Genomic DNA, 16,560 nt, shown 5'->3' on the forward strand with positions numbered 1-16,560 from the left:
CACACAAATAGTTATGTGTGATGCTGATCTGATCTCTCTTTTGACGAACATATCAAGACTGTTTCAAGGACAGCTTTTTTCCATCTACGTAACATTGCAAAAATCATAAACTTTCTGTCCAAAAATGATGCAGAAAAATAATCCATGCTTTTGTCACTTATAATAATAATAATATATGCCATTTAGCAGACGCTTTTATCCAAAGCGACTTACAGTCATGTGTGCATACATTCTACGTATGGGTGGTCCCGGGGATCGAACCCACTACCCTGGCGTTACAAGCGCCATGCTCTACCAACTGAACTACAGTTAGACTACTGCAATGCTCTACTTTCCGGCTGCCCGGATAATGCACTAAATAAACTTCAGTTAGTGCTAAACACGGCTGCTAGAATCCTGACTAGAACCACAAAATGTGATCATATTACTCCAGTGCTAGCCTCTACACTGGCTTCCTGTTAAGGCAATGGCTGATTTCAAGGTTTTACTGCTAAAAAGCATTACATGGGCTTGCTCCTACCTATCTTTCTGATTTGGTCCTGCTGTTCATACCTACACGTACGCTACAGTCACAAGACGCAGGCCTCCTTACTGTCCCTAGAATTTCTAAGCAAACAGCTGGAGGCAGGCTTTCTCCTACAGAGCTCCATTTTTATGGAATGGTCTGCCCATCCATATGAGAGACGCAGACTCGGTATCGACCTTTAAGTCTTTACTGAAGACTCATCTCTTCAGTGGGTCATATGATTGAGTGTAGTCTGGCCCAGGAGTGTGAAGGTGAACGGAAAGACACTGGAGCAACGAACCGCCCTTGCTGTCTCTGCCTGGCCAGTTCCCCTCTGTCCACAGGGATTCTCTGCCTCAAACCTTATTACAGGGGCTGAGTCACTGGCTTACTGGTTTCTCTTCCATGCCGTCCCTAGGAGGTGTGCGTCACTTGAGTGGGTTGAGTCACTGACGTGATCTTCCTGTCCGGGTTGTTATGTATGCTCTCTCTTATTCTCTCTCTTTTTCTCTCTTCTCTTTCTTTCTCTCTTTCCTTCTTTCTTTCTCTCTTTTTTCTTTATTTTTCTCTCTCTCGGAGGACCTGAGCCCTAGGACCATGCCTCAGGTCTATCTGGCGTGATGACTCCTTGCTGTCCCCGGTCCACCTGTTTGTGCTGCTGTTCCAGTTTCAACTGTTCTGCCTGCGGCTACGGAACACTGACCTGTTCACCAGACGTGCTACCTGTCCCAGACCTGCTGTTTTCAACTCTCTAGTGACAGCAGGAGCGGTAGAGATACTCTGAATGATTGGCTATGAAAAGCCAACTGACATTTACTCCTGAGGTGCTGACTTGTGCCAGCTACTCTGCCTTTGCTGAGGAATTCAAACGAGTGTTTCAAGGACCAAGCAGTGGTCCTGACTCAGCCAAACAGCTCCTGACTCTCCACCAAGGTCGGCGCAGCGTGACGGACTATGCCATCCAGTTCCGCACGGTGGCAGCAGCGAGTGGCTGGAACAACGAGGCGCTCACGGTGTGCTTTCTGAAAGGCCTTTCCGACACTATCCAAAATGAACTGGCCACTCGGGAACCACCGGACAATCTCGAGTCCCTGATCAAGTTGGCCTCACGCATTGACCAGCGTCTGAGAGAGAGAGAACTCAACCGTAGACCTCTAGCCCCTATCAGTCCCAGCTCCGAGTCCCCATCTTTATCCTCGCTGGCTCCACCGGAACCCATGCAGATTGGACGCATCTCCCAGGCTGAGAGAGACCGCCGGATGAGGGAGCGACACTGTCTATATTGCGGCAAACCGGGCCATTTCCGTTCCACGTGTCCCGGGCTCCAGGGAAACGCTCTGTCCCGTACAGACCGGGAGGAACTGTAACGGGAAACATAACCTCCTCCCATCCGTCCAACTCCCGTCTGCTCATTCCAGTCACCCTTTCCTGGGACAACCACAAGCTTCACCTTCAAGCCTTGGTAGACTCTGGTGCCGCAGGTAACTTCATGGATGGTGTCTGGGCGAAGGAGAATGGTGTTCCCTCTGAACCTCTAAATGACCCCATGAGGGTTACTACATTGGATGGAAGCCCTTTGGGATCTGGACTTGTCACTCATGTCACTACCTCCTTGCGACTTTCAGTTTCACAACACCAGGAATTGATGAACTTTCATTTGATCTCCTATTCCGAGTTCCCTCTCGTCCTTAGATACCCCTGGCTTCACAGCCATAACCCTCACATCGACTGGTCTGTGGGCACTATCAAGCAGTGGGGTCCTACGTGCCAAGCTACTTGTATTTTCCCGAATTCCCCGAGTTCTACTCCCGAGTCTTTAGAATCCATCGACCTGACCCGAGTTCCCGAGTGTTACCATGACCTCAAACTGGTATTTAGCAAACAGAGGGCCACCATGCTACCACCCCATAGACCTTATGATTGCCCCATCGAACTGTTTCCGGGCACTTGCCCTCCCAGGGGTCGGATCTTTTCCCTATCTCCACCCGAACGAGCTGCTATGGATACCTACATCAAGGACGCTCTGGAAGCAGGCCTCATGCGTCCATCCACCTCCCCGGCGGGAGCAGGGTTTTTCTTTGTGGCCAAGAAAGACGGTGGATTACGTCCTTGCATCGACTACCGGGGACTCAATGCCATAACCGTCCGTAACCGTTACCCGCTACCCCTTATGGCCACAGCCTTCGAGCTGCCACAGGAAGCAGTTGTTTTCACTAAGCTTGACCTGCGGAACGCATACCATCTTGTGCGGATCAGACCTGGTGACGAGTGGAAGACCGCTTTCAACACGCCTACTGGTCACTATGAATACTTGGTGATGCCCTTCGGCCTGACCAACGCCCCAGCGGTGTTCCAAGCGCTCATAAACGATGTGCTTAGGGATATGCTTAACATATTTGTGTTCGTTTACTTGGATGACATCCTCATCTTTTCGAGCTCTCTTCAAGAACACACTAAGCATGTCAGACAAGTACTCAAACGCCTCCTAGACAGCCATCTGTACGTTAAGCCGGAAAAATGTGAATTCCATTCATCCCGAGTACAATTCCTGGGATTTGTAGTGGAACCCGGTCGAGTCCAAATGGACCCCAGGAAGGTAGGGGCGGTAGCGGATTGGCCCACCCCCAAATCCGTTTAGGAAGTTCAGCGTTTCCTGGGCTTCACTAACTTTTACCGCAAGCACCTTGGAGTTCATCCAGCGTAAGTCCTGGTGGCCTACTATAAGAGAAGACGTTGCCACTTTCGTCAATGCCTGCCCCGTGTGCTGCCAGAGCAAATCTTCTCACCTCCGCCCGCAAGGACTCCTTCACCCTTTACCTGTTCCCCACAGACCCTAGTCCCATATCTCGTTGGACTTCATTACTGGCCTTCCTCCATCCCATGGCAATACTACTATCCTAGTCATTATCGACAGGTTTTCAAAGGCGGCCAGGTTCGTCCCTCTGACTAAGTTACCTTCTGCCAAGGAAACGGCTGAGTTGGTAATTAATCATGTGTTCCGAGTCTTCGGCATTCCTCAAGATATGGTTTCTGACAGAGGTCCCCAGTTCGCCTCTAGGTTTTGGAAGGTCTTCTGCCAACTCATGGGGGCTTCTGCCAGTCTATCTTCAGGGTACCATCCGGAGTCCAACGGCCAAACTGAGAGGATGAATCAAGAGCTGGAAACCATCCTCCGATGTATGACTCGTAACAACCCGTCCACATGGTCGTCCTTCATTGTTCTGGCCTTTCTAGGGAGCTTTTCCTAGCCACTGTGCTTCTACACCTGTATTGCTTGCTGTTTGCGGTTTTAGGCTGGTTTCTGTACAGCAATTTGTGACATCAGTTGACGTAAAAAGGGCTTCATAAACACATTTGATTGATTGATTGAAACACAAGATAGATACAACATCTATCTCTCTGCCTAGCTCTCTCTCTTACCCAGGTCCTGTCCGTGGGAACGCTCATTGCCCTGGATGTAGAGTAGGGAGTATCCATCATAGATCAGCGATGTTCCCTCTGGACACTGTGGAACCTCCACCGATTGGCTGTGCCTGGTTACCAGAAAACCATGCTCCATGGAGGAGGGGCCGGGAGGACCTACCTGACCCGGAACACCATCAGGTCCAGGGGGTCCGGGATACCCTCTCGGTCCTATAGGGACAAGGGTCAAAGGTTAAAGATGAAGGTCAGGGTCAAATGGAACATTAGTTCCCAGTCTGAGAATCAAACATCTGGATAACACTAGTACATCATATAGTATTTTATCCTACATACAGTGTAGTATCCTTTTCAGTGTGGCTATAAACTGGACAAAGGGGATGTGACTCTCACCTGAGGGACCAAGCAGGCCTGGTTCTCCCTTGGCTCCGGGGAGACCGTTAATTCCAGGGTTTCCCTCGTCACCTTTAATACCCTGAATACCTGTCATACCTGGGAGACAGAGAGCGAGAGAGGAGAGAGAAAGTGAAAAAAGGAGAGGGAGAGAGAGAATGGATGGATGGACGGATGGATGGAAGAGATCGTAAGATCATATATTATGGGGTGATCAGAGCTGATGTTTGGTCATAATATATCGGCTCATTGTAGACAGGATGGTTTGAACTCTCACCTTGCTGTCCTTTCAGCCCAGGGAAACCTGAGGGCCCCACAGGCCCCTGAGGGCCCTGACTACCCGGGAAGCCGCTTTCTCCCTTGATGAAGGTGTGGAGGCCAGGAGGACCAGGGGGGCCATCATTACCTGAAACAAGGAAAGGCGATTCAGATAATTACCAAATCTTATTATTATTCATATGTGCTGAAAAGTGTCTGTCTGCTGCATGGCATATATTCAGAATATAAATGTCAGCACTCAATGGCCACTATACAGTAGGTGTTTGATGCTATGAAGCTCACAGTGATTTGGTTTACTGGCTGTTTGGTTTAATGTTGTGTCTCTCCACTCACCTTTAGTTCCTGGGAATCCTCTGTCTCCCAGCTCTCCTTTCAATCCAAACACACCCAATTCACCCTTTGTCCCTGAAGAAGAGAGGAACTTAATAGTTATTTTTTTAAATAAAGAAAAACCCTTGAATGAGTTGGTGTGTCCAAACTATTGACTGGTAACTTTAAATTTAAAAAATATATATATAATGTTTAAATGGTCATAAACATGCAGGAAATGTGTACATTTTTCTGTTTCAAAAATATATTGTTAAAAACAAGCTGTTCAGCAGCAGCTCCGGGGGTGCAAAGGCCGTGTGAATATCGCTTGGATTGTTTTGCCAGCAATGGGGAACTGCCCCAATGAAATCACAGGATTTCATAACATAAATTATAACAGCACAAAGTAAATGGACTGTCCTGGGGGTACTTAAATGTGCACTCAGTCAGAACTTCTGGGTTTGCTCTAGTCTCCCTCACAATGAGCCTCACAACTTATTTCAGTACGCGAGACTAGAACTGCTCTATCAGGTACAGCGGGGGCTAAAGCAAAAAGCTCATTGTAATTAACTTGGATATAAATAATCATAACAGTCATGGGAGCCTGGGACCTGATAAACTGAATATCTACATACACTTTAGCCAAATACATTTAAACTCAGCTTTTCACAATTCCTGACATTTAATCCTAGTAAAAATTCCCTGTCTTTAGTCAGTTAGGATCACCACTTTATTTTAAGAATGTGAAATGTCAGAATAATAGTAGAGAGAATGATTTATTTCAGCTATTATTTCTTTCATCACATTCCCAGTGGGTCAGAACTTAACACACACTCCATTTGTATTTGGTAGCATTGACTTTAAATTGTTTAACTTTGGTCAAATGTTTCGGGTAGACTTCCACAACAAGTTGGGGTGAATTTTGGCCCATTCCTCCTGACAGAGCTGGTGTAACTGAGTCAGGTTTGTAGGCCTCCTTGCTAGCACACGCTTATTCAGTTCTGCCCACAAATGTTATTTTTTCTATAGGATTGAGGTCAGGGCTTTTTGTCTCTAAAAAGTACGATCTTTGTCCCCTTATTCAGTTGCAAACCTAAATGATCTACACCACTCACCTGGGAACCCTTGTCTAAATGATCTACACCACTCACCTGGGAAACCTTGTCTAAATGATCTACACCACTCACCTGGGAACCCTTGTCTAAATGATCTACACCACTCACCTGGGAAACCTTGTCTAAATGAACTACACCACTCACCAGGGAACCCTTGTCTAAATGATCTACACCACTCACCTGGGAACCCTTGTCTAAATGATCTATACCACTCACCTGGGAAACCTTGTCTAAATGATCTACACCACTCACCTGGGAAACCTTGTCTAAATGATCTTCACCACTCACCTGGGAACCCTTGTCTAAATGATCTACACCACTCACCTGGGAAATCTTGTCTAAATGATCTACACCACTCACCTGGGAAACCTTGTCTAAATGATCTACACCACTCACCTGGGAAATCTTGTCTAAGTGATCTACACCACTCACCTGGGAAACCTTGTCTAAATGATCTACACCACTCACCTGGGAAACCTTGTCTAAATGATCTACACCACTCACCTGGGAAACCTTGTCTAAATGATCTACACCACTCACCTGGGAAATCTTGTCTAAATTAGATGTACCACTCACCTGGGAAACCAGGCACACCCTGCAGTCCCATCTCTCCCTTCAGTCCATCAACACCTGGAAGGCCAGATTGCCCCTGTAACACACACAAACACATGTATATACACACACACAAGTCAGATGGTGGACACTAGTCATGTGTCATGATAAACCAACAAGACTGTCATGACATCACAAATGGATCAGTCAGTGAGAAACAGGAAGTGACCTACAGGAAGTCCAGAGTATCCTCGTTCTCCCTTTAAGCCCTGCTCGCCCTGTTCTCCTTGTCCACCCTGATCTCCCTTGTCTCCCTTCCCCCCCGTGCTGCCAGGAACACCAGCAGGACCTGGAACACCACTGGTACCTGTAGAGAGGAGGAGAAGAAGAAGAGGGTGGAGGGAGGGAGAGAGGGATGGAGGGGGATGAGAAGAGGAGGATGGAGGGAGAGGAATAGAGGGGGATGAGTTGAGGATGGAGGGAGAGAGGGATGGATGGAGGTGATGAGAAGAGGAAGATGGAGGGAGAGAGGAATGGAGGGGTGAGAAGAGGATGATGGAAGGGGAGAGGAATGGAGGGGGTGAGAAGAGGAGGATGGAGGGAGAGAGGGGTAGAGGGGGATGAGAAGAGGATGGAGGGATAGAGGAATGGAGGGGATGAGAGGAGGATGAGAGAGAGAGGGATGGAGGGAATGAGAAGAGGAGGATGGAGGGAGAGAGGGGTAGAGGGGGTGACGAGAAGACGATGGAGGGAGAGAGGGATGGAGGGGATGAGAAGAGGAGGATGGAGGGAGGGAGTAAGGGGTAGAGGGGGATGAGAAGAGGAGAATGGAGAGAGAGAGAAAGGGGTAGAGGGGGATGAGAAGAGGAGAATGGAGAGAGAGAGAAAGGGGTAGAGGGGGATGAGAAGAGGAGAATGGAGAGAGAGAGGGGTAGAGGGGGATGAGAAGAGGAGAATGGAGAGAGAGAGAGGTGTAGAGGGGGATGAGAAGAGGAGAATGGAGAGAGAGAGGTGTAGAGGGGGATGAGAAGAGGAGGATGGAGAGATAGAGGGATAGATGGAGGGGATGAGAAGAGGAAGATGGAGGGGTGAGAAGAGGATGATGGAAGGGGAGAGGAATGGAGGAGGTGAGAAGAGGAGGATGGAGGGAGAGAAGGGTAGAGGGGGATGAGAAGAGGATGGAGGGAATGAGAGGAGGATGAGAGAGAGAGGGATGGAGGGAATGAGAAGAGGAGGATGGAGAGAGAGAGAAGGGGTAGAGGGGGATGAGAAGAGGAGGATGGAGAGAGAGAGGGGTGGAGTGGGATGAGAAGAGGAGGATGGAGAGAGAGGGGTAGAGGGGGATGAGAAGAGGAGGATGGAGGGAGAGAGGTGTAGAGGGGGATGGAGAGAGAGAGAGGGGTAGAGGGGGATGAGAAGAGGAGGATGGAGAGAGAGAGGGGTAGAGGGGGATGAGAAGAGGAGGATGGAGAGAGGGGTGGAGTGGGATGAGAAGAGGAGGATGGAGAGAGAGGGGTAGAGGGGTAGAGCGGGATGAGAAGAGGAGGATGGAGGGAGAGAGGAATGGATGGAGGTGATGAGAAGAGGAAGATGGAGGGAGAGAGGAATGGAGGGGTGAGAAGAGGATGATGGAAGGGGAGAGGAATGGAGGGGGTGAGAAGAGGAGGATGGAGGGAGAGAGGGGTAGAGGGGGGATGAGAAGAGGATGGAGGGATAGAGGAATGGAGGGGATGAGAGGAGGATGAGAGAGAGAGGGATGGAGGGAATGAGAAGAGGAGGATGGAGGGAGAGAGGGGTAGAGGGGGTGACGAGAAGACGATGGAGGGAGAGAGGGATGGAGGGGATGAGAAGAGGAGGATGGAGGGAGGGAGTAAGGGGTAGAGGGGGATGAGAAGAGGAGAATGGAGAGAGAGAGAAAAGGGTAGAGGGGGATGAGAAGAGGAGAATGGAGAGAGAGAGAAAGGGGTAGAGGGGGATGAGAAGAGGAGAATGGAGAGAGAGAGGGGTAGAGGGGGATGAGAAGAGGAGAATGGAGAGAGAGAGAGGTGTAGAGGGGGATGAGAAGAGGAGAATGGAGAGAGAGAGGTGTAGAGGGGGATGAGAAGAGGAGGATGGAGAGATAGAGGGATAGATGGAGGGGATGAGAAGAGGAAGATGGAGGGGTGAGAAGAGGATGATGGAAGGGGAGAGGAATGGAGGAGGTGAGAAGAGGAGGATGGAGGGAGAGAAGGGTAGAGGGGGATGAGAAGAGGATGGAGGGAATGAGAGGAGGATGAGAGAGAGAGGGATGGAGGGAATGAGAAGAGGAGGATGGAGAGAGAGAGAAAGGGGGGATGAGAAGAGGGAATGGAGAGAAGAGGAGGATGGAGAGAGGATGGAGGAGAGAGGGGTGGAGTGGGATGAGAAGAGGAGGATGGAGAGAGAGGGGTAGAGGGGGATGAGAAGAGGAGGATGGAGGGAGAGAGGTGTAGAGGGGGATGGAGAGAGAGAGAGGGGTAGAGGGGATGAGAAGAGGAGGATGGAGAGAGAGAGGGGTAGAGGGGGATGAGAAGAGGAGGATGGAGAGAGGGGTGGAGTGGGATGAGAAGAGGAGGATGGAGAGAGAGGGGTAGAGGGGTAGAGCGGGATGAGAAGAGGAGGATGGAGGGAGAGAGGTGTAGAGGGGGATGAGAAGAGGAGGATGGAGAGAGAGAGATGGGTAGAGGGGGATGAAAAGAGGAGGATGGAGAGAGAGAGGGGGATGAGAAGAGGAGAATGGAGAGAGAGAGGGGTAGAGGGGAATGAGAAGAGGAGGATGGAGAGAGAGAGGGGTGGAGTGGGATGAGAAGAGGAGGATGGAGAGAGAGGGGTAGAGGGGGATGAGAAGAGGAGGATGGAGGGAGAGAGGGGTAGAGGGGGATGAGAAGAGGAGGATGGAGAGAGAGGGGTAGAGGGTGATGAGAAGAGGAGAATGGAGAGAGAGAGGGAGAGGGGAATGAGAAGAGGAGAATTGAGAGAGAGAGAGAGGAGGAGGGGGTAGAGGGGGATGAGAAGAGTAGGATGGAGAGAGAGAGGGGTGGAGGGGGATGAGAAGAGGAGGATGGAGAGAGATGGGTAGAGGTGTAGAGGGGGATGAGAAGAGGAGAATGGAGAGAGAGAGAGGGGTAGAGGGGGATGAGAAGAGGGGGTGGAGAGAGAGAGGGGTAGAGGGGGATGAGAAGAGGAGGATGGAGAGAGAGAGTGGTAGAGGGGGATGAGAAGAGGGGGATGGAGAGAGAGAGGGGTAGAGGGGGATGAGAAGAGGAGGATGGAGAGAGAGAGGAGTAGAGGGGGATGAGAAGAGGAGGATGATATGTATCAAAATGTACAATCAAGCAGGTCAGGTGTGCAGTATACAGTACCTGGTTCTCCAGGCTTTCCTGGCACTCCTTGGTCTCCTTTGGGCCCCTCCATAGAGGGTCCTGGGTGGCCCTGTTCTCCTGGCTGGCCCAGGGAGCCCTGGAAGCCTGCCGTACCCTTCTCTCCCCTGGTCCCTGGGATACCCGGGATACCTGGGGAACCTGGGAAACCTGGACTACCCTTATCACCTTTAAACCCCGACGACCCCGGCGTTCCTGGGAAGCCTCTGCCAGGAAAACCTATAGGAGGGACACAGAGACAAACACTCCAGGCCATTGATCAAACTCCAGGCCATTGACATAAAAAGGTCACCTGCTGAACTCTTAAAGTCTGCCTCTGCTGTTTGTTAGCTGTTTAGATGCACAGTGCATGAGTTGATTTGGAGACATAGTCAAGAGTTGGGTGAATAGAAATATAACACAGATCATAAAGCTCGTGCTTTACATGTGGTTTCATAGGCTGAACATTCCTGACTGTGTCCTAAAGGTCAGGAGAGGTCACTCACCTTGGTCTCCTCTGTCTCCTGATGATCCAGGAATGCCGTCCACTCCTGACTGTCCTTTCTCTCCAGTCGGACCTGGGGGACCCTGCAGACCAGGCTCACCTGGGAAACAATAGGTTACCTGAGTGTGTGTCTCGACCCGCTGTGGTGCAGTAGCTACAGCATAGTAAATTAGTCCAAGCTTCATGACTAGCTGTCATACTGCACTAACAGGAACCAATGGCACCTGGGGCATTGTTACTGTGCTCCATGTGTTCCTTACCTGGTCGACCTGTTTGACCTGGCTCTCCTGTTGAGCCGGGCAGCCCACCGACACCCTTCTCTCCTGGCCGACCCGGCTGACCTGCACAACACAGCACGCACCTTCGGTTAGACTAGAGGTTGTCAAGCAAAAAGTAATGTTCTGGGTTTGTGAGATGATCGAGAATACCTGGTCGATATAGGAAATAATACGCTCAAGTGTTATTCCCTTGGCCAACATATATTCTGATCGTGTCTTGTCTTTTTTAAACTCCAAATTGAATCAATCAATCAGTCAGGTCAAAGGAGGGGCAGTTGTCATCATGGAGACCGGAACCTCACCTGGGTGACCAATGTAACCAGTGTCTCCCTTGGTTCCTGGTGTTCCTGGCATCCCGGGGACTCCCATTCCTCCCTTCTGACCCTTCTCTCCTGCGTTACCAGGGAAACCAGTCAGACCCAACTGACCCTGAGAGAGAGAAAAAAAGAGAGGGATGGAGGGAGAGAAAGAGAGTGGGAAAATGTGAGGAAAATGGTAGATACAGTGTATTGATTGAAAAAGAGAGACAGTTAGTGGCACAACTGCATTCAAAAAAAGGATACACCGAAGCTAGCTAGCACCATCCATGAAGACACAGACAACAAACCTTGGTTGTGTGAGACCTTCATGGAGCCAGCTCTCAGAGAGACTAAAAGGGGTTTATGAATCACCTTCTCTCCAGGGGGTCCTGGCACTCCGACACCTGGCAAACCGACTGTTCCCTTGTCTCCTTTCACCCCCTCTGTACCCAGGAGCCCTGGGTGACCCGTTGTGCCCACAATGCCTTTAGCACCCTTCGGACCCACAGAACCTATAGAACCATACATGACAATCCGGTTAGAACCAGTCTAACCATCCACACCACAGCGGATGTTCGATATAAAGGATGATTCCTCTCAGTGAGTGGATTGTGTGTTGTTTTCTTACCCGGGTATCCCATTTCTCCAATGCTTCCTTTGTTTCCAGGATACCCAGTACTGCCGGGCTCACCAGGAACACCTGTGTCTCCTTTCTCACCTGAGAAACAAGAATCATAACGTTTCAAAGAGGGTGTAATTTAATCATCACATTGACTGTGTCCCAAATACTATCCACTAGCATATCATACATTGTGCAAGACCAGTACATCATTTCATACCAGGTAGTATACAGGTTTGTAACCATTGAGATCCTATTAAATCCTGCCTATGTGTGGGGCATTTACAATAAACAGAGGGGTATGGCGAAGGTTAGGTGACTAACCTGGTTGACCAGGTGTACCGGGCTCTCCATCCTTTCCTGGCATACCAGGTACTCCGGCCTGTCCTGGATAACCCTTCACTCCGGTGTGTCCAGGGTCACCTAATGGGAAAAAGTGGGATTTAGCGTACCTAAACAATTCCCAGTTCCGGTTTAAAACAGACCACCTGACAGACATACAGTGCAGTATAATGTAGGATACTGTGCAGTAGGATATAGTGCAGTAGGCTGTAGGATATAGTGCAGTAGGATGTAGGATATAGTGCAGTAGGATGTAGGATACAGTGCAGTAGGATGTAGGATACAGTGCAGTACGATGTAGGATACAGTGCAGTAGGCTGTAGGATATAGTGCAGTAGGATCTGGGACACAGTGCAGTACGATGTAGGATATAGTGCAGTAGGATATAGGATACAGTGCAGTACGATGTAGGATATAGTGCAGTAGGATATAGGATACAGTGCAGTACGATGTAGGATACAGTGCAGTACGATGTAGGATATAGTGCAGTAGGATATAGGATACAGTGCAGTACGATGTAGGATACAGTGCAGTACGATGTAGGATATAGTGCAGTAGGATATAGGATACAGTGCAGTACGATGTAGGATACAGTGCAGTACGATGTAGGATACAGTGCAGTACGATGTAGGATATAGTGCAGTAGGATATAGGATACAGTGCAGTAGGCTGTAGGATACAGTGCAGTACGATGTAGGATACAGTGCAGTACGATGTAGGATACAGTGCAGTACGATGTAGGATACAGTGCAGTAGGCTGTAGGATACAGTGCAGTACGATGTAGGATACAGTGCAGTAGGCTGTAGGATACAGTGCTGTTGTATGGGGCATGTTCATTTTGTATACCTGGGTCTCCGCTGTCTCCTTTCTGTCCCTTCATGGGCCCCATGTTCAGCTCACTCATGTTGCCAGGAGGACCCTGCAGACCCTGCTCTCCCCTCTCTCCTTTGGGTCCAGGCTCACCAAACTCCCCCCTAGGCCCAGAGACACCCGGGTTGCCTGAGAGAGAGAAGAGATGAGGGGTTTGAGATGCTATAGTATAGTGGTGCAAAACACACTGATGGGTAGTCTGGTAGTACAGAGGCAGCAGTTCTACTCTACCCACCTCTCTGTCCAGGAGTTCCAGGGTTGCCAGCAGAACCCTGATATCCTGGTGTTCCAGGCATTCCCATGACTCCCATCTCTCCTTTGAGGCCTAGGGAACACACACACATCAACAAATAAATAGAATAGGAAAATATTGATGATTATACATTACAAAGGTTGTCACCAAATTCTCCTTAAATTCAACGAAAATGAACCCAGACCAGTCCAGACCAGTGTTAATTTCTTTCCAGTTACATCAGACCTCCTACACTGTTCTGAGATCTGTCTCACCTGGGTCTCCGGGGAATCCGTCTCTGCCAGCCGGGCCAGGTCTTCCTGGCAACCCTTTTGATCCAGACAGTCCAGGGAATCCTGAGTCTCCCTTCTCTCCCTGGGGGCCGGGCATGTCTAGACCAGGAGAGCCAGGGAAGCCCTTATCTCCTTTCACACCTTCATGACCGAAGGGGCCTGGCTCTCCAGGGGGTCCTATTGGTCCAGGGGCCCCAGGTTCTCCTGCTCCAGGGGGTCCAGGGGGTCCAGTGCCACCATGCTGACCAGGGGGGCCAGGGTCACCTTGAATTCCCTGAGCTCCAGGTGGTCCTGTGTTTCCCTCTTGTCCAGGAATACCAGTTGGACCAACATTGCCTTTATCTCCATGAAAACCTGTCTCTCCGGGAGGGCCCTGAGAACCTTTAGGACCAGGTAGACCCCGACCTGGCTCACCCTAGAGAGGGCAGAAGAAGATTGGTTGATTGTTTGATTGATGGAGTTTGAAACAATAGAAAGTGAAGCAAAGACACAGACACAGGAACACACACCTTTAGACCAGGTGTGCCTGGTTTTCCAGAGAAACCATCCTGTCCAGATCTCCCAGGCTCTCCTGGCATTCCAGGGGCTCCTGGAGCTCCAGAGTACCCTTTAGGCCCGGTTAGTCCTGGGAATCCAATGCCAGGGACACCTGAGTCACCTTTCTGTCCGGGGAATCCTGGCATTCCAGGGTCTCCCTGAAGTCCTCTGTCACCTGGGGTCAGGATGGAGAAGATGTTCGTGATGCACTATGCAGGACCAAGCAGGACCATAGCTTACCATAAACCAGATCAATACCGATAAGCTGACCCTCACCTTGTAGTCCAGGTATGTCAGATCAATACCAATAAGATGACCTTCACCTTGTAGTCCAGGTATGTCAGATCAATACCAATAAGATGACCCTCACCTTGTAGTCCAGGTATGTCAGATCAATACCAATAAGATGACCTTCACCTTGTAGTCCAGGTATGTCAGATCAATACCAATAAGATGACCCTCACCTTGTAGTCCAGGAATGCCAGATTGTCCTCGAGGTCCGGGGGAGCCCTGGGGTCCAGGTGAGCTCACATCTTTACCAGGTTCACCTTTCACTCCTGAGAGGCAGAGAGAGCATGTGCACATCATCATTTAGGCTCCTTTTACCTAACAAGTGTGTGTTCTTTTGAGTGTGTTTGTAGCTGTAGCCTGTACCCACCTGGTTGTCCAGGGATTCCAAGTCGGCCTTGTTGACCAGATGTACCCTTCTCTCCAGGCTCCCCCGGCCGGCCAAACCCTGGTACCCCAGGGGGACCCCTCTCTCCTGGGGGTCCAGAGAAACCAGGGTCCCCATCGAGACCACGGTCCCCCTTGATGCCCTCTCTGGCCTGCAAGAAGAGATCAGAGATAGAGATGGATGACTGACTGTAGTACTGTCTGAACACATGTTTTAGTAGGAGCCTTCTAGTGCTCGCTAACATGCACACACACACACACACACACACACACACACACACACACACACACACACACACACACACACACACACACACACACACACACACACACACACACACACACACACACACACACACACACACACACACACACACACACACACACACACACACACACACACACACACAAACACACACACGCACACAAACACACACATACAGGTTCTCCTTTGGATCCAGGCAGGCCTGCTAGTCCTTCTTTCCCTGGCAGTCCATCTACACCAGGTAGACCTCGTGTTCCAACGAAACCAGGCAGACCTTTGTCCCCCTTCAGCCCTGGAGCCAGGTAGATGTCGCCAGGTTCACCATGGGCTCCTGGAGCACCTACCAACCCACGAGTACCTGAATTACCCTGAGGAGAGGAGAAGAAATAGCAGGGTCAATCAACAATCTCTTTTATTGGAAGAAAACTACTGAACAAACATACAGTACATAGTCATGACATGTGGACATGTGTCTTTATGGAGCCACAGTGATGTAGCATGTCCACCATAGTGGTCTTTATGGAGCTACAGTGATGCAGCATGTCCACCACAGTAGTCTTTATGGAGCTACAGTGATGCAGCATGTCCACCATAGTGGTCTTTATGGAGCTACAGTGATGCAGCATGTCCACCATAGTGGTCTTTACGGAGCTACAGTGACAGTGATGCAGCATGTATTCCTCAGGTTCTATTAGAAGAGTGATGATGTGATGAAGATAACTCACAGGGCTTCCATCAAGCCCAGCAGGTCCAGGCACCCCCTTGGCTCCTTTACTGCCTGCCACTCCAGGATAACCTACAGGGGACGAACAACGCTTGTCAGTCCAACGCAAAAACACCATCTCATAGGAAATAGTGTGGAGGTGGATGAATATAGGCCCTAGGGTCAGGATCCTAACCTGAGATACATGCTGAAGATGTAGAACATCATTTTAGTGCCAATCATTAATTTAAATCAGTGACACAAAGATTTCAGTTGCATGTGTTTATCTCCAGCTATGATTCAGTAGTGTGGGGGTATCTCTTGTCAGCTCACCTTGCAGTCCTTTGGGCCCCTGGGGGCCAGGGAGTCCAGGTGGGCCAAAGGCTTCGCACTGCACACACGTGTCTCCCTGATCACCTGGAGGTACATCACAATACAAGTTATATCAAACAAACAGGTAGGTGGGATACGATGGATGCCTTGGAGTGAATCTGAGCTGTACAATATGGAATGGTAATATCTTGTAATAAGTGATAATGTTACGTAATGTATGTAATCATGATGTGAGCACTACCGAGTTTAGTGGTGATAAAAGCGAGAGGGAAAGAGAAAGTAGGAGAGAGCGTATATAATATACATTGTGATTGGACAGAACATCAGAGACTAATAAGAGTGATTGTCCCACCACCCCCTCCCACCCAGCCGTACCTTTCTGTCCTAACTCCCCCTGTAGTCCAGGTGGGCCGGGGGGCCCAGGTGGGCCCTTTTCAAGGGCCGGATCACATGGCTCATCCCCTATACACATAGTGCAACACACACACACAGGTGAGAGACTGCCTAGACAACACTGAGTGACCTAAAAGACCTAAACGTATAATCAGCGAAATGACTCCACAATGACAAATGTCAAAGGTTACACTATGAATGTGTAACCACACCTACCAGGGGGTCCGGGAGGACCAGGGTGTCCAACAAGCCCATCTTGTCCAGG

The 16,560-nt window shown here is 49.8% G+C and overlaps 2 protein-coding genes across 3 annotated transcripts in view; one reads left to right on the forward strand and one right to left on the reverse strand.

Moving 5' to 3' along the window:
* Positions 1-16,560, forward strand: part of LOC124044151 (cystathionine beta-synthase-like) — an 882,911-nt gene that overhangs the window by 120,608 nt on the left and 745,743 nt on the right. The gene's annotated exons all lie outside the window — the stretch shown is intronic.
* The window catches only part of LOC124044146 (collagen alpha-1(IV) chain-like), a 103,102-nt gene that overhangs the window by 4,363 nt on the left and 82,179 nt on the right, over positions 1-16,560 (reverse strand). The window contains exons 21-44 of one of the 2 annotated variants that reach the window (XM_046363633.1): positions 16,512-16,560; positions 16,278-16,370; positions 15,903-15,986; positions 15,592-15,662; positions 15,043-15,234; positions 14,585-14,753; positions 14,391-14,483; positions 13,899-14,101; positions 13,372-13,804; positions 13,100-13,189; positions 12,841-12,993; positions 11,976-12,074; positions 11,661-11,750; positions 11,405-11,544; positions 11,036-11,162; positions 10,716-10,796; positions 10,457-10,555; positions 9,954-10,190; positions 6,807-6,940; positions 6,598-6,670; positions 4,931-5,002; positions 4,596-4,724; positions 4,319-4,417; positions 3,926-4,138 (exon numbers count right to left, since the gene is read on the reverse strand). The exon at positions 16,512-16,560 is cut by the window's right edge and continues 98 nt beyond it. In XM_046363633.1, the coding sequence (XP_046219589.1) occupies positions 3,926-4,138; positions 4,319-4,417; positions 4,596-4,724; positions 4,931-5,002; positions 6,598-6,670; positions 6,807-6,940; positions 9,954-10,190; positions 10,457-10,555; positions 10,716-10,796; positions 11,036-11,162; positions 11,405-11,544; positions 11,661-11,750; positions 11,976-12,074; positions 12,841-12,993; positions 13,100-13,189; positions 13,372-13,804; positions 13,899-14,101; positions 14,391-14,483; positions 14,585-14,753; positions 15,043-15,234; positions 15,592-15,662; positions 15,903-15,986; positions 16,278-16,370; positions 16,512-16,560 (3,223 nt within the window). The remainder of the gene's footprint in view (positions 1-3,925; positions 4,139-4,318; positions 4,418-4,595; positions 4,725-4,930; positions 5,003-6,597; positions 6,671-6,806; positions 6,941-9,953; positions 10,191-10,456; positions 10,556-10,715; positions 10,797-11,035; positions 11,163-11,404; positions 11,545-11,660; positions 11,751-11,975; positions 12,075-12,840; positions 12,994-13,099; positions 13,190-13,371; positions 13,805-13,898; positions 14,102-14,390; positions 14,484-14,584; positions 14,754-15,042; positions 15,235-15,591; positions 15,663-15,902; positions 15,987-16,277; positions 16,371-16,511) is intronic. The other variant, XM_046363634.1, reaches the window with a different exon arrangement.

Source organism: Oncorhynchus gorbuscha, linkage group LG09, assembly GCF_021184085.1.
Source record: "Oncorhynchus gorbuscha isolate QuinsamMale2020 ecotype Even-year linkage group LG09, OgorEven_v1.0, whole genome shotgun sequence".
NCBI classification, from domain to species: domain Eukaryota; kingdom Metazoa; phylum Chordata; class Actinopteri; order Salmoniformes; family Salmonidae; genus Oncorhynchus; species Oncorhynchus gorbuscha.